Source organism: Taudactylus pleione, unplaced genomic scaffold (assembly GCF_031769625.1).
Source record: "Taudactylus pleione unplaced genomic scaffold, aTauple2 ptg000073l, whole genome shotgun sequence".
NCBI classification, from domain to species: domain Eukaryota; kingdom Metazoa; phylum Chordata; class Amphibia; order Anura; family Myobatrachidae; genus Taudactylus; species Taudactylus pleione.
Genome location: NW_028284475.1, coordinates 1,548,547 through 1,572,631, shown reverse-complemented (window position 1 = coordinate 1,572,631; position 24,085 = coordinate 1,548,547). Strand labels below are relative to the sequence as shown.

The following is a 24,085-nucleotide window of genomic DNA, read 5'->3' as shown; positions in this document are numbered from 1 at the left end:
GAATTGGTATGAAATCCCGGCTGCCGCATGGCCGGCAGCTCGATTGCCGGCAGCGGCAGCCCGACAGATCAGCAGAGCCCGGCAGCAGAAGCCCGACAGCGCTGGAAATCTCGATCGTCTCTAAGTTAAGTATAAATTAACCTAACCTAACCCCCTAACCCTCGTTAGGGGTGCCTAATCCTAACCTCCCCCCCAAGTGCCTAACCCCCCCTCTAAGTGCCTAACACTAACCCCCCCCTTCCCCGCTGCCTACACCTAAGTCCCCCGGGGGGGTGCCTAACACTAACCCTCCCTCCCCCTAGCCTAACCCTAACCCTCCCGGGGTGGGTGCCTAACCCTGTCCCCCCCAGGTGCCCTAAACCTAACCCTCCCCCCCCCCCCCCCCCGCAGCTGTCTGATTGGGATGCCGGGCGCCTGTCTCCCGGCGTCGGGGAAATGACAGGCGTCTAGATATAGACGCCCGGGCATTTCACCCTCGCCGGGATATGACATTCGGGAAGCCGGCTGCTGGTATTAAGGCAGCCGGTTTCCCGATTGTATACCTTTGTGTGTGTCCGTGTGATAAGGACTATAGATTGTAAGCTCTGCAGGGGCAGGAACTGATGGGAATAGCCAAATATTCCCTGTGAAGCGCTGGGGAATGTCTGTGCGCTGTATGAATAGAGTAATACGGTCACTGTAGGGACCAATGACACTTTTTATTACAAATCTCTGTTAGGGCTGCATTCTGTCCTATCGGCTCAGTGGTCTGTGTGTGGAGGAAGGCTCACAAGCCATGTGCGAATAGAGGCAGCTAATGACAGCGATAAGTACTGAGAGCAAACTACCAAACACACTATAAAGGAATTACCACACACTGTACTGAAGATATATATAAAACACAGGTCAGTTCTTAGCATGAACAGGTAACGTACAAATATTAGATCAATACATCTCTGTATCTGATAACCCACAGTCTGTGCTAGTATTGGTCAGTTATATTTATTTTAGGGCATTTTCATACAGTGTAGCACTTGCCGAGGATACGTGCTTGCCTTTGTGCCGACATGAATGTCACAGACAGCAAAGTACATGGTGCTATGGTGCCACCTGCTGGCTGTTTGGAGACATTGGCCTGATTCAGAGGTGTACGTAGTTCACACAGCAGCTGGGTCTTTGGACGCGGCTGCTGTACGAAAATATGTAAAAACAGCAGAAGGCACAACTCTGAATCAGGTCAACTGCACCATAGTGAAACTACAGCAAAATGGGTGGGGGGTTGGGGTATTAACATAAAATAAATTATATATCCATTCTCACGTGTTACTGCTTTGCGGCTTACTTAGGACATGGCATAAATAAGCAGGTGTTTTGTAACCCATGGCGGCCAAGTCAGATATCAGTTTTGATCTTTATGCGCAAGTTTATGTGATGAAAGCTGAAATCTGATTGGCTGCTATGGGTTACACCACAGGTGCACCATCCTGCCGACTACGCCATTGCTGCAGCCGCCATGGGACGTGTATTCATGTGTATTAATACCTCAGCTGGTCATAATTGGTCTCTTCCTCCTGGAGTCTCTTGCCTGGTTCCCAGCTGTGTCTGCGGAAAGAGTCCCGGACGTGGAAGGAAGAGCGCGGGTCACGGTATCTCCTCAGCGGGACCCCCAGAAACCGGTCTTGCTCCTCATCCCGCAAGTCCACTTCGTTAGGAATGTGCGGCTCCACAGCGGACATGCAGCGCTGCTTGTGGCCCCGCATCACGAAGGGCCCGGTGTCATCCCCCAGCGTGAAGACTTCAGCGGTATTCATTCCTGCCCCCCTGCGCTACACACGCCGGACACTGCGGGGACAGAGATCAGGGGTCAGAAAACTCACAGTATATCGGGATTTCACAAACAGGCCCGGCCTACTTGTGCCACATTTACTGGAGTATTTTACCGTAAAGGGGGTAGCGGCCAACTACGCCGATTGGAAACTCATTACAGTATACGCCGCACCCGTTTGAAGTAAACCACATCCACACTACTGTATACCCATTTTGTAGAGATATACCGCCTTTGCCAACCAAAAATCAGGACTGTCCCATTAAGATTCTGTGAGCGGCTATGCTTACTGTTACTGGTGCTGGATCTAATTACTGACGGAATGAGCGAATACTGTACACAGCCAGCCCCGGGGTCCCTCAGACAAAGTGACTCCTGACTTTTCCCCAATTTCTCCCGGATTTAACCGCCAGAAACCATTTAATCATGAAATGTGTAATTTCCCAGAATGCAATGCGAATTCAAAGATTTGGGAGAAAAATGAACATGAGTGTAATAACAACAGGCCATTAGGCCCCAATGTCAAGTGTCCGCCCCTCATTATCTGTTCCACAAACGCAGAGGCCGCACGCTGGTGGCTGTATGGGGGGGCACCTACCTCCTAAAAGGGCGTCGGATCAGAAGGTGCATTCTGTGAGAGGTCGGGTGTATGGAGTACACCAGGGAACCGCGCCCGGTCTATACAGTGGCGTCATCTGTTCTGCTCCCAGATTTACTGCAAACAAAGAAACAAAGCAGTAAGTCAGTCACCGGGCGTTTACTCCGTAAGATAATAAAACAACAAAAAATAATTTAACGTTCAAGGTGGACAAAACTTTTGGTTACAGATGTTCACGTTCTCCTCCCTCTCATATGCGCGGCGCTCCTCCCATGTGCTACCTTTCATGCAAATGAGAGGGAGGAGACAGGTTCAGCATCACCTTATAAGCTCGCGATGAGCCCGATGCACTATGGGGGGGCCTCACTTTGCCAAATGCCAGCACAGACAAAACCGTGAGAGAGAACAAAGGCTCGGGCCTGGGAGGTAAAGGGCACTCTCTGTGAGTCAGGGGTCTCACAGGTTTACAGCTGTGATGTGTGTGTTGTGGTTTCCCCTAGTGTCCTGCTCCAATGAGCCATAATTGGGAGTGGGGGTCTGTTTAATTACTGCTGTCTCACAGACAGGTCCCCCTCCCCTGGGGAGTGACACTGATTTCCAGTGACTGGTTTCTGTGACCCAAGCTGGGAGCTGACGTCACCCGATCAGTGGTACAAAGACGCGACCACCAGAGCATGGCACACAGCCCATTAATGCAGAGTAGAGCCAGGCTGACTCATCCGCCCGGAGGCAGGACCCCTGCTAATTAACCTGCAGGACCCCTGTGTAAGATTAACCCGCCCATGTAAAGCTCAGCCAAAGGAAAAAAAACACAATACATTATATCTATCTATTTTAGGGCAGGTGGTCCCTATTCTTGGTGCACGATAAATAGGTCTGAAATAAGATTACTGCGTACGTACCAACTTCGCATAGGCCGAAGTTCCCTCATTACGCCCTCGCTATGCTGTCAATGTGCGAACGCCTCGCTGGCACCCAGTTATGCTCCACCCGCAAGTGGAAATACCGATTAATTGCCCGTAGAGGCCTACGCTCAGCTCCGGAGATTGCGCAGCGTCAGAAGACACCAAAACAGACCTGTATGTAACGATGCATCGGCCGCGCTGTTAATGACCCAGCGTGGGGAAATATAGGGGTAATAGATGTGCTTTTGTATATTTCAGGCACGTTTCCCCAAATTGCACCAAACGCCCTGGTTTTATTACCGTTGTGTTGCCACTTGATAAAGTACAACGGAGTGTGCTGGCTCCATATAAGTAACTGATACGTGGTAAATAAAACGTGGCCTAGCTTTGTGTGAGCCTAGCTGCATCGGTGTACGACCGCGATCCCCATGGCCGCTGAGCGTTCAGATGTAACGTGGACTCTGTGTATCAGATACAGTACAGGGACAGGTATATAGCACCAGCCTTAGGACGATGTAGCAGGACAGTGCCTTAGCCTACACCCCCAGCCTTGTCTGTATTTACTCTTACATAGCTATAAAACTAAAGTGTTTTACATCCAGGGACAGTAAAATGAGTTTTACCACTTCAGGGCAGGGGAAGGGGGGAGCAATGCATTCTTGTCCCATTACATCATGCCCTTTATAAAGTCCTGGTGACTGAGGCAGGTGGGATATTAATTATAAATGAATGCGGGACCTGAGCTATTCAGTGTATAAGGTGGAATCCTGCGTTACCCCCTCTGTGCAGTGTACAAGGTGGGGGGGGGGGGGGAATAGTAACACCAGAAGTGCAGGAGGGGGGTTCACAGCACCCCACCACCAACTTATGAACAGGCTTAGGGATGGCAATCTGAAGGCATTTATAGTTATACTGTATAAAAATAAGGCAGACCCGCGCAATCCTGACACTTAGGGCCTGATACAATGTTGGCTGCAAATCTGGCGTAGATTTCCCCTCCGCCACGTGTATGTAAACAATGCCCATATGTAGCCTTGTGTGCAATTCTGTGGTGCGCCCGTCCCTCTCTGTACATTTGGTACGTAGTCGCCGTCAGGGCGCACTTGCACTATCATAGACTTGGTGGAGACATCACCTGTACCAGCACAAGGTTGGTTTCGGAGGACGCGCAGTGTGAAAAAAAAACACAAGATGCCCTCCGCAAACAGGCACATGTCCATCTCGGTGACGCCCTTTTGTGCGCAGCCCTGCGTCCACCCTAAATATTTTTACCGGTTTCTGCAATTCAAACATTTACATTTAGTAGGATAGTCCGACTCCAAATATTACCGATAGCGCGTAGATATGGGTGGTTGGCAGCATCATGTACATAATATCCCTTGTTTGTATTTATTTATAATTACAAAACCAATTTTATAGAATAAAAATATTTTGTTAATGCAAATTGTATTTTGTTGCAGAAAAAAAATATAACTAAACTAAATCAATAAAAATAAATAAATAGGTTCCATGTACATAAAACTATATTGTAGCACAGAACCGACACAGTGAACCATCAACTAAATATTACCATGAATGTATCAAGTGCCCCAAATTGATTATGTGTCACTGGATGAAATGATTTTTCTTGTCATGTGATGCAAAAAATTGAGCACGTGCCACAGAATACTGGGCCTGATTCAGAGCCGGACGCTCTTACAGAGCGCTCGCTCTGAATCAGTGCCCGCCTATTGTTTTTTTAGAGCGGCCTCCTGGCCGCTCGCATAGCTGTGGGTGACCACCCACAGCTAGTGCGAGCGGCTAGGATGATGGTCAAGACTATCGCGACCATCGGACTTGCGACGAGACCCTTGTGGTAGGGTCTCGTTGCTGCAAGTCCCAGTGGACTTCTTGCTCTTACAGAGCAGAAGACCACCACCCACTGACATCACTGTGATGTCAGTGGGGCCGGCCCCAGACGGTAGACGTTCCCATGGTGGGACAGTGGCAGGTTGGGAGTTTGACTGGTGCAGTACACCTGTCAAACCGTAACGCAGGTGTCCTAAGGCGAGCTCAGGGAGGACAGAAACCTCCCGTGGAGCAGAAGGGCAGCCACGCCTCCGGCCCGCCACCAAAGGGGGCGTGCTGTCACTCAACATCGACAGCACGCCCCCTTTGTAGCGAGACCCGGAGCAACGGCTTGGCCGTCGCTATCCGGGTCTCGCGCACGACGGAGCCGCCTCTCGTGTAATATGCAATTACAGCCTCGCCCTGAGTGTGCTCATTCAGACACCGAGCCTGCGTCTCCATATGCAAGCCTTGATACGCCCACTTCCAGCGTCTCCACGTGCTGTAACACCGCCGGTGATTGTTGACACGCCAACATTGGCGCGCCATCACCACTAGCACCAGTCCTACGGCAGGTGGAATTCTCTGTCTGAACATGGCCTCTGAGTGAACCGCTGCGCGCCTGAGAACGCAGACCCCATCAATGACACGCCCACGAGATGGACTCTTTTTGCGTTCACTTCAGGCCACCGCCCATTACTTTGCTGACACATTTTGGCTATTGTCTATCCAGGTCCCAGGAGCATTGTTTCGCGTACACCGTAGGGCAGTGATTTTCAACCTTTTTTAACTCGCGGCACACTACACAAGATTTTAAAATTGCCAAGGCACACTATCCGGCGATGCGGTGTGCGGGACTATGAAAAAACACACTACATTGGCACCCACAGGAATAAAACAACTACATTGGCCCCCACAGGAATAAAACACACTACATTGGCCCCCACAGGAATAAAACAATCCCATTGGCTGGCCTTACAGAAAAAAAAACCACATTGCTCCCCACCAAAAAAAAAACAACCATACCACATTGCGCCCCACAGAATTGCTCCCCAGAAAAAGAAACCTATGGCTGGCCCCACAGAAACAAAAAAACAAAACAAAACACATTGTTCCCCACTAAATAGGCAAATATATGGCTGGATAACATATGGCTGGTTCTCACTAAAAAAAAATGACATGACTGGTTCCCACGAAAAAATAAACTATGGCTGGTACCCACGAAGAAGAAAAAAATGTCTGGTCCCCACAAAACCCACATTTCTTCCCCCCTTGTCACTCACACTGCAGCAGGATCGCGTGCAGGCGGGCTTCCAGGCAGGCTGCAGAGCCTGCCTGGACAGAGCGCGGGCTGTCTGATTGGCGCAGGGCATTGGCTGGCAGAGCGGGCTGGAGGGCAGTGGACAACGCGGCATGCGTGACCTGTGATGTCACGCCGCCGCATCTTTGCAGGTCACTACCCGGTCGCGCCTGAGTCTCCCAGAGGAGCTCAGCGGCCCGGGATGCTGAAGTACAGTAAAATGTGCCCGGTGGCTCTGACAGCCCCGCGGCACACTTCACAACCGGCCACGGCACACTAGTGTGCCGCGGCACACCGGTTGAAAACCGCTGCCGTAGGGGTTTTCAGGCATTTCCAGGTATGCGCACTTGCAAATGATCGCTCAGCGACGTGAACATCGGCAGCTCGTGTGCTTTGCGTGCGGCTCTGAATCAGGTCCTCTAGACCTGTCCATTCTAGACAGATGTTGATATAGCAGATACCAACGGTACAAGAAACGCGCAGAAAAGTGCTGGGAGGTGGCTACTAGTGCGCGCAATAATGGTCCGGTCAGCGGGCGTGTTATGGGAGCGTTGTGGGCGTCTCAGTACAAGTGTCTGAGTTCCCAGCCGCAGGTGTACAGAGACACTGCAGCTGCCCCAGGTGCAAGTACCGATGGTGCGACCGATGGCGGCATATAAGGACGCACTAATCGTTATTACAGCGTGCACAGCGGCTAAAGGTGGGTGCGTCAGTCTTTACACATTTGGCAACACGGATGTACAACGGGGAAGGAGTTTGTAGCGGCTTTTACAAAAAGTCGCAGACGGGTGAACGCCAATACACGCTGCTACATGCGCTTTGCGCAAATCCCGGCATCAGACCCATAATGTTTTATTGGCCGAGAGGAACATGAGGAAAATGTAAATTACAGGACATTTCTGCATACTGGTAATGCCAGGAAACCATTTATACCTAGTTGGATGTTTGGCCCCAGTGCCATTAGTCGGACCACCCTTATGCCGCAGTACCCCCGGCTGTGTTACTTTCACCAACACCTATTCCATTCTCTCCGGGAATAATGCGGCTTTACTAGTGAGGCCGCCATTGTTATCTAACGCCTGTGACCTGACCATCCCACAGCAAGATATGTCTGACCAATCCCTGTGTGCCCCTCCCACGTCTCCTAACCAATCAGCGTCTACATGGCACTGGCAGCAACCAGGGGTATCCCTCGGCCTGGCACCAGCCTACTCCATCCGCCTGTCCCTCAGCGTAAGTGGGTGGAATAAATTCAAGTTTAATGATAAGTCAGGGGATGATATGTTTTAAAAACTGCAGATATCCAGGAAGAAAGGGATTAAAATGAACCCAGTTTCGTGGGCTATTCCTGGGTTCACTCTGCAGGTATCTGGCGGGCTGAAAAGAGCAATGTTCTGCAGATCTCTAGAGAGGTCAGTAATGTAATAATCTGCAGACTATATCACTATGTACCTAGTGTTCACTCTAGCTCCGAAAAGGGGATGTGGCCATGAAAAGGGGGCATGTCTATAAGACGCATCCCCTTTTCGTCATACTTGGGGGCGTGCCCGGTACTTACGGACACGCCGGGCAGCACCCAAGCGCTGCAGATAGGGAGATTAGATGCCGGGCGCATGCGCCCGGCGTCTATTCTCCGGCAGTGGCCTTGTCACCGCACACTTCTCCACCCGCGGGACACTGCGTCCCGCGGGTGAAGACGGCACCCGCAGGCTGTGAGCGTAGGGCGCTTTTTGCCCTCCAGGAGGAGGGCAGGGCGCCGCACCCCGCTAAAACAGCTTAGCGGGAACGCTATGTACCTGTCAGTGGGTAGATGGAATAGAGCAATGTTGTGCAGATCACTATAGGGGTCAGTAATGTAATAATCTGCAGACTATGGGCCTGATTCAGAAGCACTCGCTATTTGCGAGCGCTCTCTCTGAATAAGGGCAAATTTAAAAAAAAAAAAATCTGCCTCCAGGCCACTTGCATAGCTGTGAGTGAGCATCCACAGCTTTTGCGAGCGACCTGGCGATTATCGTGACCATCGGGCTTTCGACAAGACCCTTGTGGTAGGGTCTCGGTTCCCACAAGCCCGAGTGAACTTCCTGCTCTAATAAAGCAGGAAGTTCACTACTGACATCACGAATGTCGTCAGTAGGGACGCCCACAAACGGCTGGCGTTACTTCGGGAACGCCTCCATTTGTCCAGCCACCGCCCCTCCCCGCCTACAAAACGGGGCGGGCTGTCGATCAACATTATTGTAGCGACCACTCGCTCCGGGGCTCGCGCGTGCGCACTAGCCAACCATTGACGCGCTATGTGCTCGTGAGCGGGTCTGAATCAAGCCATAGATCACTATGTATCTGTCAGGGGGTAGATGGGACAGAGCAATGTTCTGCGGATAGAGAGATCAGTAATGTAATAATCTGCAGGATAGATCACTATGTCTCTGTCAGGGGGTAGATGGGACAGAGCAATGTTCTGCAGATCACTAGAGAGGTCAGTAATGTAATAATCTGCAGAATATATCACTATGTACCTGTCAGGGGATAGATGGGACAGAGCGATGTTCTGCAGATCACTAGAGAGGTCAGTAATATAATACTAGTCTGGTAAAGGACAGCTCGGTAAACGATGGACTACAGATTCTTTGGGTGACACATATAATACATTTCGTCCCTGGAATAAGACAATGAGAAGTGTGCCGCCCGAGTCTGTCACACAGAAACTAAATGTCCACAAAAAGCCTCAGCCGCCATAACGCAGAAATAAGCGCCACTCGCCCACCCGCTCCTAACATGTCCTTGTCTTTATGTTCTGCCTGCGGCTTCAGTGTCCCTCATCATCCCAACAGATTGTAAACTCTTTGGGGTAGGGCATTGTGAGATTACACCAATAACTCTATACATCAGGCTAAAGCATGCTGTATGCTGGCAAGACATGCTGGTACATGTAGTTCCACAACACGTTATACATTATTTAGAAATTGAATATACATTTTGGAGTAGGAGGAGCAATTATAGCAACATTGGCCATTACTGATACCAGGTACCTCCTATATGACCATATAAAGTGCATGCTCTGTGCTTACCCAGGAGTACAATGCCAGCTTCCATGCCCCCAGAGCCCTCATGCAGATCCCTCCAGCAGTCCTCCCAGGGACCTGATGGTGACTGCTCTCTGTACTCTGACTGTACACCTGGGACACTCCTGGCCCAGCCCCCATAGAGGAAGTGGCTATCTGATTGGCTGCTCACCTCCTGCACCTGCTAGACCCAGACCCGTATAATTACCAGACAGCCATAAAGGGTAACTGTCCTGAGCGAGGGCCGAGACTTTATTAGCACCCCGGAGTCACCGCATCATTATGTAATATATAAATAAGGTGCCTTGTGCAGACCTCTCGTCTCCTACATACCTCTGCATTATCATTTGTGTCACCAAACAGCTGTGATATTAGTGGGAAATAGGGATACGCAGCGAAAGAGTCATTACTTTCCAGCTTCCCGATAACGTGCGCTGGTTTGCACGCCAATAACGGTGTCAATTACAGGGTTAGTAAGTGTCAGGGTGGTACACGGTAACCCGATGGTTAGCGCACATCTCCGATGTTTGGGAGTCTGCGTTTGCCGAGGACACATTTAGCACATGCACAGAATGGATCATGCAGTCTCGCACACAGTACCCCCGAGGCTGTGCCTGATGGATAGGCAGAAGCGTTTAGGGTTAGGGGGGCGGTGTGAGGGCGGGGACGGCCTGCGTTCCCGGAAACAAGGGCGTGTCGCCCCCTTTTTCTGGTAGTACTGAGGCCAAGGCCTGCGTCCGTGGATGTAGACTTCATGGCCGAGCAAGCTGTCAGGAGCCGGCCAGCCTGCGTAAGCTCTGGCTTACTGAGCAGGTAGATGACGGGGAACATTGTCGCTATTGGTCACGGCGCTGGGACCGCAGATGCTGACAGGAGGCGTCTCTTCTCTTCAGACACCTGGACAGAGCCGCTTGTGTGTGGCAGTGTAATACCGGCTATCTCTGTATCAGGGCCGGGATGGTAAGCCTACGCTTGCGCAGCTGCTAGCCACACGTGCTGAGCTGTGACCCAGAGGGGATTTTGTGAAGCCTTTATTAGATATGCAGGTGCCCCACTGACGGGCTTTGAGTAGCGCCACCTAGCGACAAAAAGCTCCGCTTTGCAATGCTTGTTAAATGAAGCCAATATGCAGGCTAGATAGCAGGCTGTGGGGACTGCTTTAATGGGATATAAACCGTCCAGTGTCTATGCAATTACCGATGAACGATGCGCACTCTCGCGGGTCGATAACGATATCTCCAGTCTGTACAAGCAGCTCAATCTGGGGCTATAGTTAACAATGCCATGCAGCATGCCGCCATCCACGCCGTCGTTCGTCACTGCCGGCATCGGCAAGTGTGTATGCACTTGCCGATGTCGACACCCCCATCCGGTCAGTCGCGTCCAATATCGCTGGGTTCCATTAGGTACAAAACACACTGCTCCTGGGCTTCCCACCTAATGTATGATTGCAGCCACCTGTGTTGAGCTTGGTAATTGATGAGACAGGTGTCACTACAGGTGGCTGCAATCATACATTAGGTGGGAAGCCCAGGAGCAGAGTGTTTTGTACCTAATGGAATGGGGTCATTTTGGATTGTCTGCAATGCATATAGGACCTCATTCAGAGCCGCTCGCAAAATGCGAGCGCTCGCTCTGAATGAGGGCGGCCTCTTCTTCTTTAAAATCCGGCCTCCTGGCCCTTGGGGTCGGGTCTCGTCTCCCGCAAGCCCCAGGTAGCTTCCTGCTCTAACAGAGCAGCAAGCTACCTACTGACATCACTGCTGATGTCAGTAGGGCCGCCTACAAACGGCAGGAGTTCTTTCTGGAACGCCTCAGTTTGTCCGGCCACCCCCCTCCCCGCCTACAAAATGGGGCGAGCTGTCGATCAACATCGACAGCCACCCCTTTTGTAGCGAGCTCCGGAGCGAGTGAATTTGTCACTCGCTCCGGGGCCAGCGCACTGCGGCTGCTGCGCGTGCGCAGTGCCTCACCATCGACCCGCTTGCGAGCGGGGTCTGAATGAGGTCCATCGTGTGTACCCAGCTTTAGTGCATTGGTTCCCAAACTTGGTCCTCAAGGCATCCTAACTGTCCAGGTTTTAAGGATATCCATGCTTAAGCACAGGTGACCTAATTAGTACTGTCAGTTTGATGATACCATCTGTGCACAAACCTGGACTGCTAGGATGCCGTGGGTACTGTGGGCTTGATTCAGACCCGCTCGCAACGCGCGTGCGCGATCCCCGTAGCGAGTGAGAACTTCACTCGCTCCGGGGCTCGCAGCAAAACGGGGCGGCTGTCGATGTTGATCGACAGCGAGCCCCGTTTTGTAGGCGGGGTGGCTGAACAAACGGAGGCATTCCCGAAAGAACGCCTGCCGTTTGTGCTGGAAGTCCACTGGGCATTGTGAGTGCTGAGACCCTACCTTAGGGTCTCCTCGCAATGCCGATGGTCGCGATAATCGCAACCATCTCCTGCCCGCTCGCACTAGCTGTGGGTGGTCACCCACAGCATAGCGAGCGGACAGGGGAAAAAAAATACTCCCCGCCCTGATTCGGAGCGTGCGCTTGCAAACAGCGAGCGGCTCTGAATCAGGCCCAGTGTTTGGGAAATCCTGCCTTAGTGACATGAGATATTCCAGGGAACATTAGGGCGCGAGGTGGCACATGTATGAAAATGATCCTGATTATATTGGATTTAGCCTATAGCTTTTGCGGTCATCCACGGCTGCCATTGAGGTGGCAGTAATGGGGTCTCATCCTAAAAGGGTAATAGTGTACTTAGGTGTACACAGGGCACAATACCCGTCCGGTAACTGAGTCCTCCTACTGGCCCTCTCTCAGCACATACCCGCTACTGAGGAAAAGCAATAAAGAGGCACAAGGGCGACCTGATCGTGCCATATTGAAATCGGCAACATCAAAGCTAATGTTGGTTGGTTTGTTTGGCTTTTGTGGATCAGGGCCCTGATAGCTAGCTCCATCTTCCTCCGCTGAAGTAGCCTATAGGTAGAGTTACCATACTATTAGGGGAATTCAATATGGAGCGAAAACTCAGTTTTTGCGTTAATATCGCACCTATGACGTCATTATCGCAGCTTTTAGTTTTACACCGTATTCAATTTGAAAGACTTATCGCAGGTTCGAAATGTCTTTGATAAAAAATGGGGATAACTTTTCACCACTAAATAGGTGTCAAAAAAAAGTGCAGAATTGGGGTTTAGGGGTGCAGGCTTAAAAAAAATAGCCTGCACCCCTGGGAATGACATTTTAAAAATAACTGGGTCAAAAACAGTTTAAAAAAAAAATAGGGACACCCCAAAAAATTTATTTAAAAATTGGGGTGAAAAAAAAAATGGGAAAAAATTGTTTTAAAACTAGGGAAATAGGTTCAGGGCTATTCTGCAAGTATGCGGCAGGTGTATAGGCTATTAGCGGCAGGTGTTTTCTAGAATAGATTATTAGCGGCAGGTGTTTTCTAGATTAGATTATTAGCGGCAGGTGTATTCTAGAATAGATTATTAGCGGCAGGTGTATTCTAGAATAGATTTATAGCGGCAGGTGTATTCTAGAATAGATTATTAGCGGCAGGTGTATTCTAGAATAGATTATTAGCGGCAGGTGTATTCTAGAATAGATTTATAGCGGCAGGTGTATTCTAGAATAGATTATTAGCGGCAGGTGTTTTCTAGATTAGATTATTAGCGGCAGGTGTATTCTAGAATAGATTTATAGCGGCAGGTGTATTCTAGAATAGATTTATAGCGGCAGGTGTATTCTAGAATAGATTATTAGCGGCAGGTGTACTCTAGAATAGATTTATAGCGGCAGATGTATTCTAGAATAGATTATTAGCGGCAGGTGTATTCTAGAATAGATTTATAGCGGCAGGTGTATTCTAGAATAGGTTATTAGCGGCAGGTGTATTCTAGAATAGATTATTAGCGGCAGGTGTATTCTAGAATAGATTATTAGCGGCAGGTGTATTCTAGAATAGATTATTAGCGGCAGGTGTATTCTAGAATAGGTTATTAGCGGCAGGTGTATTCTAGAATAGATTTAGAGCGGCAGGTGTATTCTAGAATAGATTATTAGCGGCAGGTGTATTCTAGAATAGATTTATAGCGGCAGGTGTATTCTAGAATAGATTTATAGCGGCAGGTGTATTCTAGAATAGATTATTAGTGGCAGGTGTATTCTAGAATAGATTTATAGCAGCAGGTGTATTCTAGAATAGATTTATAGCGGCAGGTGTATTCTAGAATAGATTATTAGTGGCAGGTGTATTCTAGAATAGATTTATAGCGGCAGCTGTATTCTAGAATAGATTATTAGCGGCAGGTGTATTCTAGAATAGATTATTAGTGGCAGGTGTATTCTAGAATAGGTTATTAGCGGCAGGTGTATTCTAGAATAGGTTATTAGCGGCAGGTGTATTCTAGAATAGATTATTAGTGGCAGGTGTATTCTAGAATAGATTTATAGCGGCAGGTGTATTCTAGAATAGGCTATTAGCGGCAGGTGTATTCTAGAATAGGCTATTAGCGGCAGGTGTATTATAGAATAGATTATTAGCGGCAGGTGTATTATAGAATAGGTTATTAGCGGCAGGTGTATTCTAGAATAGGTTATTAGCGGCAGGTGTATTCTAGAATAGATTATTAGTGGCAGGTGTATTCTAGAATAGATTATTAGCGGCAGGTGTATTCTAGAATAGATTATTAGCGGAAGGTGTATTCTAGAATAGATTATTAGCGGCAGGTGTATTCTAGAATAGATTTATAGCGGCAGGTGTATTCTAGAATAGATTTATAGCGGCAGGTGTATTCTAGAATAGATTATTAGCGGCAGGTGTATTCTAGAATAGATTATTAGCGGCAGGTGTATTCTAGAATAGATTATTAGCGGCAGGTGTATTCTAGAATAGATTTATAGCGGCAGGTGTATTCTAGAATAGATTTATAGCGGCAGGTGTATTCTAGAATAGATTATTAGCGGCAGGTGCACAATTGCAGAATTTTTAAAAACTTACTTTAGGGACATAAAAATATGCTACTACCCATTTTCATGTACCCCAAATTTGCTGGGACTACTTAAAAAAACGAAAAAAATAACCAAAGTGCTCTTCTGCATCACTTCTTCAATGTCGGGAAAAAAAACACCTGCCGCAACTATTTAAATCCCGACTTTCATTTGCAGGCTAAAACGGGGGTACGCATAGTGATCCCCCATGCTTTTACAACTTTAGGGGGGTCCTACAATTTTTTCCAGGAAAATTTAGTTTTTTTACGCAAATCCCACTTCACCAGGTCCCGTTTTCTGAGGTTTTATATTGAATACGGGGATAAAGCGGGCGCGCGCCCAATACTTTATCCCAGAAAATTCTCCGATGTGGAGCGAAAAGTCCAGCACGGACTTTTTGCTCCCATATTGAATACCCCTCTATACATTTAAACCAGGACACTAATGGATTACACAGGTTCTGTGGCTCATTGAAACCAGGTGAAATCCAGGCATGAAGACAGCCAGCCACAGACCCTGAGATAGTATGGTAAACCTACATCAGTGTCCCGGGATAGTATGGTAATCCTACATCAGAGTCCCGGGATAGTATGGTAAGGGTACATCAGTGTCCCGGGATAGTATGGTAATCCTACATCAGAGTCCCGGGATAGTATGGTAATCCTACATCAGTGTCCCGGGATAGTATGGTAAGCCTACATCAGCGTCCCGGGATAGTATGGTAAGCCTACATCAGTGTACCGGGATAGTATGGTAAGCCTACATCAGTGTCCCGGGATAGTATGGTAATCCTACATCAGTGTACCGGGATAGTATGGTAAGCCTACATCAGAGTCCCTGGATAGTATGGTAATCCTACATCAGTGTACCGGGATAGTATGGTAAGCCTACATCAGTGTCCCGGGATAGTATGGTAAGCCTACATCAGTGTCCCGGGATAGTATGGTAACCTACATCAGTGTCCCGGGATAGTATGGTAAGCCTACCTATAGGCTATTGTTTTGCCAGAGAGATATCTTGTACTCTTCCAATATAACTGCCCCAGGACATGGAAGTATCAATATTAGCATACTCATCTGGGCTGGATCACATTGCAGTATGCGGTATTAGCACCGGAGTGTATTAAATTGCACACGATTGAAGTGACCGCATCGGCGTGATTGCACGCAGCCCCTGCTATGTCTCTGACTGACAGGCAGAGGTATTTTCGAGACGGTGCAGGGACAGCCGGGGTTTCTGGAAACAGGGGAGTGTCGCTTCCGTTTTCCGGGTGTGTTAAGGCCAGGATCTGCGTCCATGGAAGCCGTTTCTCGGCTTATCTGCGTCAACATCGGTACCATGGACGCACATCGGCCAGTCACACAGCATTAACACCAGGTCTGACCAGTCGCAGACGCAGCCAGTCTCCTCGCACACAGAGAGCTCTCATGCTGTGTATGTAATCGCAGGGGCTAATTTATGCACGCTCATGAAACGGCGATCAACGGACAGGCACGTCTGCATGTTTTTACCCCCCCTCCCGCCGTCACCACCCCCAAACCCTCACGTCCTGTCACTCGCTCTGCGATGGATTCCTTTGTGCGTCAGTAAACGCAATGCGATCGCTGTGTTTGTACGCTATTACGTACACTGCTGAATCAGGCCCACAGAACAATATATACATTTCCTTTGTCATACTACAAGTGCATGTGTGCCTTACTGTATCACTGTGTCATTATACTGTATCACTGTGTCATTATACTGTATCAGTGTGTCATTATACTGTATACTGTATATACACTGTGTCATTATACTGTCATTATACTGTATAGCGGATCTGCTCTCACGCCATGGAGACACCGCGTACGTGGAATTTCACGGGGAAAGTTTCATTTTTAAGATTTAATTCCACTTGAAAACCGCAATCTTATAAATATCCTGAATCCACAATAACAGCAAATGTAATTATCTGCAATCATCTGAGAACCATTTACACGGCAAGACATGAGATCTCCATATTCAGACATATAATTAGAAACACAAGGCTTATAATAAGATGGGGTGTAGGGTTGGCAAGGCCCTAACTTTAATGTGGAGGTGGAGCCTTAATTTACTGGGCTAACGATCGGGATGTATGTGCCTTAAGCTGGGTACATTCTGAGCAATGTGTACCCAGCCAATATATCAGAACTGTAGGATAAGTATAGGGAAAATATAGCGGGAACATAGCGCAATTGTGGGAGTAGTAAACGTGCGGTGTAAGAGAAGTATAGGGGAAGTATAGGAGATATATAAGGAAAGTATAGGGGGAAGTGTACAAGAAGTGTAGAAGTATGGGGAAGGTATAGAGAAAGTATAGGATACCGTAAGTATAGGGGAGGTATAGAGGAAGTATAGGGGAGGTATAGATGAAGTATAGGGTAAAGGTAGATGAAGTATAGGAAAAGGGTAGGAGAAGTGTAGGGAAGGTACAGAGGAAGTATAGTGAAAGGGTAGGAGAAGTGTAGGGAAGGTACAGAGGAAGTATAGGGAAAGGGTAGGAGAAGTGTAGGGAAGGTACAGAGGAAGTGTAGGGAAGGTACAGAGGAAGTGTAGGGAAGGTACAGAGGAAGTATAGGGAAGGTACAGAGGAAGTATAGGGGAAATGTAGGAGAAATAAAGGGAAGGTACAGAGGAAGTATAAGGGAAGTGTAGGGAAGGTACAGAGGAAGTATAGGGAAGGCACAGAGGAAGTATAGGGAAGGTATAGTGGAAGTATATGGAAGGTATAGAGGAAGTATAGGGAAGGTACAGAGGAAGTATAGGGGAAATGTAGGAGAAATAAAGGGAAGGTACAGAGGAAGTATAGGGAAGGTACAGAGGAAGTATAGGGAAGGCACAGAGGAAGTATAGGGAAGGTACAGAGGAAGTATATGGAAGGTATATAGGAAGTATAGGGAAGGTATATAGGAAGTATAGGGAAGGTATAGAGGAAGTATAGGGGAAATGTAGGATAAATAAAGGGAAGGTACAGAGGAAGTATAAGGGAAGTGTAGGGAAGGTACAGAGGAAGTAAAGGGAAGGTATAGAGGAAGTATAGGGGAAGTGCAGGAGAAGTAAAGGGAATGTATAGAGGAAGTATATGGGAAGTGCAGGAGAAGTAAAGGGAATGTATAGAGGAAGTATAGGGGAAGTGCAGGAGAAGTAAAGGGAAGGTACAGAGGAAGTATAGGGGAAGTGTAGGAGCAGTATAGGGAAGGTACAGAGGAAGTATAGGGGAAGTGTAGGAGCAGTATAGGGAAGGTACAGAGCAAGTATAGGGGAAGTATAGGGAAGGTACAGAGCAAGTATAGGGGAAGTGTAGGGAAGGTACAGAGGAAGTATAGGGGAAGTGCAGGAGCAGTATAGGGAAGGTACAGAGGAAGTATAGGGGAAGTGTAGGGAAGGTACAGAGGAAGTATAGGGGAAGTGTAGGGGAGGTATAGAGGAAGTATAGGGTAAGTGTAGGGAAGGTACAGAGGAAGAATAGGGGAAGTGTAGGGGAGGTATAGAGGAAGTATAGGGTAAGTGTAGGAGAAGTATAGGGAAGGTACAGAGGAAGTATAGGGGAGGTATAGAGGAAGTATAGGGTAAGTGTAGAAGTATAGGGAAGGTACAGAGGAAGTATAGGGGAAGTGCAGGAGAAGTAAAGGGAAGGTACAGAGGAAGTATAGGGTAAGTGTAGAAGTATAGGGAAAGTACAGAGGAAGTATAGGGGAAGTGCAGGAGAAGTATAGGGAAGGTACAGAGGAAGTATAGGGGAAGTGCAGGAGAAGTAAAGGGAAGGTATAGAGGAAGTGAAAGAGAAGTAAAGGGAAGGTATAGAGGAAGTATAGGGGAAGTGCAGGGGAAGTGCAGGAGAAGAAAAGGGTAGGTATAGAGGAAGTATAGGGGAAGTGCAGGAGAAGTAAAGGGAAGTATAGGGGAAGTGCAGGATAGGTATAGAGAAGGTACAGAGGGAGTATAGGGGAAATGTAGGAGAGGTATAGGGAAGGTACAGAGGGAGTGTAAGGGAAATGTAGGAGATAAAGGGAAGGTATAGAGGAAGTATAGGGGAAGTGCAGGAGAAGTAAAGGGAATGTATAGAGGAAGTATAGGGGAAGTGCAGGAGAAGTAAAGGGAATGTATAGAGGAAGTATAGGGGAAGTGCAGGAGAAGTAAAGGGAATGTATAGAGGAAGTATAGGGGAAGTGCAGGAGAAGTAAAGGGAAGGTATAGAGGAAGTATAGGTGAAGTGCAGGAGAAGTAAAGGGAAGGTATAGAGGAAGTATAGGGGAAGCGCAGGAGAAGTAAAGGGAAGGTATAGAGGAAGTATAGGTGAAGTGCAGGAGAAGTAAAGGGAAGGTATAGAGAAAGTATAGGGGAAGTGCAGGAGAAGTAAAGGGAAGGTATAGAGGAAGCATAGGGGAAGTGCAGGAGAAGTAAAGGGAAGTATAGCGGAAGTGTAGGAAAAGTAAAGGGAAGTATAGGGAAGTGCAGGATAGGTATAGGGAAGGTACAGAGGGAGTATAGGGGAAATGTAGGAGCGGTATAGGAAAGGTATAGAGGAAGTATAGGGGAAATGTAGGAGAGGTATAGGGAAGGTACAGAGGGAGTATAGGGGAAATGTAGGAGAGGTATAGGGAAGGTACAGAGGGAGTGTAAGGGAAATGTAGGAGATAAAGGGAAGGTATAGAGGAAGTATAGGGGAAGTGCAGGAGAAGAAAAGAGAAGGTATAGAGGAAGTATAGGGGAAGTGCAGGAGAAGTAAAGGGAAGTATAGGGGAAGTGCAGGATAGGTATAGGGAAGGTACAGAGAGAGTATAGGGGAAATGTAGGAGAGGTATAGGAAAGGTATAGAGGAAGTATAGGGGAAATGTAGGAGAGGTATAGGGAAGGTACAGATGGAGTATAAGGGAAATGTAGGAGATAAAGGGACGGTATAGAGGAAGTATATGGGAAGTGCAGGAGAAGTAAAGGGAATGTATAGAGGAAGTATATGGGAAGTGCAGGAGAAGTAAAGGGAATGTATAGAGGAAGTACAGGGGAAGTGTAGGAGCAGTATAGGGAAGGTACAGAGGAAGTATAGGGGAAATGTAGGAGAAGTAAAGGGAAGGTACAGAGGAAGTATAGGGGAAGTGCAGGAGAAGTAAAGGGAATGTATAGAGGAAGTATAGGGGAAGTGCAGGAGAAGTAAAGGGAATGTATAGGGGAAGTGCAGGAGAAGTAAAGGGAATGTATAGAGGAAGTATAGGGGAAGTGCAGGAGAAGTAAAGGGAATGTATAGAGGAAGTATAGGGGAAGTGTAGGAGCAGTATAGGGAAGGTACAGAGGAAGTATAGGGGAAGTAGCATTCCCGCTAGGCTGTTTTAGCGGGGCGCAGCGCCCTGCCCTCCTTCTGGAGGGCAAAAAGCACCCTGCCCTCCAGAAGGAGGGCAAAAAGCGCCCTGCCCTCACAGCCTGCGGGTGCCGTCTTCAACCGCGGGTTGCAGTGTCCCGCGGGTGGAGAAATTTGCGGTGACCCGGTCACCGCCGGAGAATAGACGCCGGGCGCATGCACCCTGCATCTATTCTCACTGTCTGCAGCGCTTGGGGGCTGCCCGGCCTGTCCGTAAGTGCCGGGCACGCCCCCAAGTATGACAAAAAGGGGACGCGTCTTGTAGACATGCCTCCTTTTCATGGCCACGCACCCTTTTTGGGTGCGCGCGCCGAAGGCGCATGCACAAAGTTGCCCTCTCTAGCCCTGCCTGCCGCCGGAGCTAGAGTGAACACTAGGGAAGTGTAGGGAAGGTACAGAGTAAGTATAGGGGAAGTGCAGGAGAAGTAAAGGGAAGGTACAGAGGAAGTATAGGGGAAGTGCAGGAGAAGTAAAGGGAAGGTATAGAGGAAGTATAGGGGAAGTGCAGGAGAAGTAAAGGGAATGTATAGAGGAAGTATAGGAGAAGTAAAGGGAAGGTACAGAGGAAGTATAGGGGAAGTGCAGGAGAAGTAAAGGGAATGTATAGCGGAAGTATAGGGGAAGTGCAGGAGAAGTAAAGGGAAGGTACAGAGGAAGCGTAGAAGAAGTATAGGAAAGGTACAGAGGGAGTATAGGGGAATGTAGGAGAGACAATAGGGAATGTATAGGGGAAGTATAGGGGAAGTGTAGGTGAAGTATAGGGAATGTATAGAGGAAGTATAGGAGAAGTAAAGGGAAGGTACAGAGGAAGTATAGGGGAAGTGCAGGAGAAGTAAAGGGAATGTATAGAGGAAGTATAGGGGAAGTGCAGGAGAAGTAAAGGGAATGTATAGAGGAAGTATAGGGGAAGTGCAGGAGAAGTAAAGGGAATGTATAGGGGAAGTGCAGGAGAAGTAAAGGGAATGTATAGAGGAAGTATAGGGGAAGTGCAGGAGCAGTATAGGGAAGGTACAGAGGAAGTATAGGGGAAGTAGCGTTCCCGCTAGGCTGTTTTAGCGGGGCGCGGCGCCCTGCCCTCCTTCTAGAGGGCAAAAAGCGCCCTGCCCTCACAGCCTGCGGTGACCCGGTCATCGGCGGAGAATAGACGCCGGGCGCATGCACCCTGCATCTATTCTCACTGTCTGCAGCGCTTGGGGGCTGCCCGGCGTGTCCGTAAGTGTCCAAGTATGACGAAAAGGGGACGCGTCTTGTAGACATGCCCCCTTTTCATGGCCACGCACCCTTTTTGGGTGCGCGCGCCAAAGGCGTACGCACAAAGTTGCCCTCTCTAGCTCCGGCGCACTGCCTGAAAGGTACAAAGGAAGTATAGGGAAAATGTAGGAGAGGTATAGGGAAGGTACAGAGGAAGTATAGGGAAAATGTAGGAGAGGTATAGGGAAGGTACAGAGGGAGTATAGGAAAGGTACAGAGGAAGTATAGGGAAGGTAAAGAGGAAGTATAGGGGAGGTACAGAGGAAGTATAGGGGAAATGTAGGAGAGGTAAAGGGAAGGTACAGAGGAAGTATAGGGGAAATGTAGGAGAGGTAAAGGGAAGGTACAGAGGAAGTATAGGGAAAATGTAGGAGAGGTATAGGGAAGGTATAGAGGAAGTATAGGGGAAGTGTAGGAGAAGTATAGGGAATATAAAGAGGGAATATTGGGGAAATGTAGGAGAGGTAAAGGGAAGGTATAGAGGGAGTATAGGGAAGGTATAGAGAAAATATACGGGAAGGTGTTAACTCAAGTTACCGGACACAGCTGTGTATACAGAAACCCATTGGGCATATGGAATAGGTTGGTACAAATGTTGGGCACAGCAGCTGGCAGCAGTAAATCGCATAGAGCTTGTTTAAGGCCCAGTGACTGTAACTGAGCTAATATCAGCCTTGGGTGGGGCAGGAGACGGACGTCATCCACTTGGTCAGATGTAATGTAAACACAGGACTTCTGGCCATCATGGACTGGAGAGATCCAAGTACCAGTCATACAGAAATACATTTATAGCCGGGTATTCAGTGATTAACCCCCAGTGTCCCGGGCCCAAGCTTTCTGCACATTGTTTTCTAATCTCCCCCATCTGGTTTCCAGAGATACCCACATGTGTATGTCCTCGGATCACTGCATCCCGTGCCATCCAATTCTCCCCCACACAACACTAGCACACAGAGCGTCTCTTGTACTGTAATACTAATAATATACATATTATCTGCAGAGCATTGCACTGTCCATCCACCCCCTGACAGGTACACAGTGATATATTCTGCAGATTATTACATTACTGACCTCTCTAGTGATCTGCAGAACATTGGGCCTTATTCAGCCCTGAAGGTATGAGAGAGATTCCTTGCCTTGCAAGCTGGCCACCCTGCGTAAACTGAGGCTTACTCAGCTGGCCAGCGCTGTCCACCATAGCGACTGGGGGTTGCGATGGTTATCCCAACTTGCGATCCCAGCACATCGGCTGCAGTGCTGGGATCGCAATGCAGCAGGGGGTGTCCTCTATTCCATCTAAACCTCTGACGGATACATATTGATATAATGACCTAATTTTATTTTTCTTAACATTTTCGTAAAAACTAAAAACTGAATCGGATTTTGTTGTAGGCTATTTTAGGTAGTTGCAGTTGACGATTAGGCGACAGTAGGGTGACAAACCGCGAGTCTGCAGAAAACATGCAATGGTGTTTAGTGGTTACTTCTTGTTAGCCGCCCAATGTAATGCTGTGGCTCTATAGACCATGGCCATAATAAGCATCTTGTGCAGTCACACATATGTACGGGGAGGAGGGTAGGTCCCTAGCACTGGTATAGGGTATTATGTCTACCACCTTATGAAGATACCAGAAGGTATTTAAAACAGACGGGGTGACCCCCGAAGCCAAACAGATACATACACAGAAGCACACATCGGTGTGACAAGTGCTTGTGTAAAGGGGGCACACACCACATCACAGCATATGACAAGGTCTGTGACATTACATTTCATGAAGTCATTGTTTCCACCAACAGTCACACTAATACAATGATTAAGACACTTGGAATGGAACGTTTCCAGCTAATCCAATCACCCCCTAAATCTGTTTTTAATGTTGTCCTACCACATCAGAGAACACACAGTCTAACACACCCTAAATGTCCCAAGTCTGCAGTCAGCAAAATGGCTGCCGTGACGTTAGCTATAAATATTCCAGGAGTGTAATATCAAAAAGCTCTGACAGCCACAAGGATTGTGTAGTACCTGAGGTAATTAGGCCTGGCTAATATTTTGGGTGTAGTTCTCTCTCTCTGGAATGGAAATTCCTCAGAGAGAGATGTCAGTGTGTGACATATTATATATTTATCACACACACATATATCCTAGTCCTCATAGCGCACACTTGTGTTCAGTCAGAACGGAGGTGACGGGTCCCTGACAGGATAATGCAGGTGCAGCTTATTAAACATTAATGGTACATCACACAGACACATGCCGCGGTCTCACCTTACACACGGAGAGCATTGTCATGTTATATGTGTGTGTGTGAGGAAAACATGTCTCTTATGTTACACTGCTCCACAAAGGCCTCCAGCTTAGAACACAGCACTCTGTGACTGGAGCAATGACCATCACCGGAGTACCCATCCTGGCTAAGGCCTGAAGGCACATTTTGTCAGTGTCGACATGCTGCAAGTTGACATTGTAGTTGCTGACATGCTGAACATGTCGACATGTCTATCATATTATTGACCCTGTTGACATGATGCTGTTTAGATTATGACTGACGACACGGTGAACACCAACAAAACATGCCGAACCCGCCCTGTTAGATCTTTGGTCATACGCGTATATTTACTGGACAGAGATCCAGGATATCGGTGGTTTAGCTGAGAGGCCGGAATGCCCTGTGTATGGGCAACCGAAGTTACTTTCAATTTCATGGTGACCATTAATGGTTTATTCCGGTATAATGGAGTACAATCACGCTCCCTGGACGTCAGGGCACTGAGGGGACAAACCCATGGGACCGAAGGAGCCGATGATGCTGAACCCTCGCCGTAACCCCGTGCACGCAATTTCTCCTCGGCAAGCTTGCAACGCAGCTGATGATCTGTAATCTCCCATATTAAAAGAACCCTCAGATTCATAAATTGTCCTCCTGTCTGCTTCAAACAGAGAGAAATGTCAAATATC

At 48.2% G+C, this 24,085-nt stretch overlaps 1 protein-coding gene across 2 annotated transcripts in view; it reads right to left on the bottom strand.

The window, feature by feature from the left end:
* ARHGEF2 (Rho/Rac guanine nucleotide exchange factor 2) overlaps nucleotides 1–24,085 on the bottom strand; it is a 174,993-nt gene that overhangs the window by 110,843 nt on the left and 40,065 nt on the right. Inside the window, exons 1-3 of one of the 2 annotated variants that reach the window (XM_088467548.1) lie at nucleotides 9,506–9,520; nucleotides 2,403–2,519; nucleotides 1,522–1,821 (exon numbers count right to left, since the gene is read on the bottom strand). In XM_088467548.1, the coding sequence (XP_088323674.1) occupies nucleotides 1,522–1,790 (269 nt within the window). In that variant the 5' untranslated portion in view covers nucleotides 1,791–1,821; nucleotides 2,403–2,519; nucleotides 9,506–9,520. Of the gene's footprint in view, nucleotides 1–1,521; nucleotides 1,822–2,402; nucleotides 2,520–9,505; nucleotides 9,521–24,085 lie in introns of those variants that run through there. The other variant, XM_088467547.1, reaches the window with a different exon arrangement.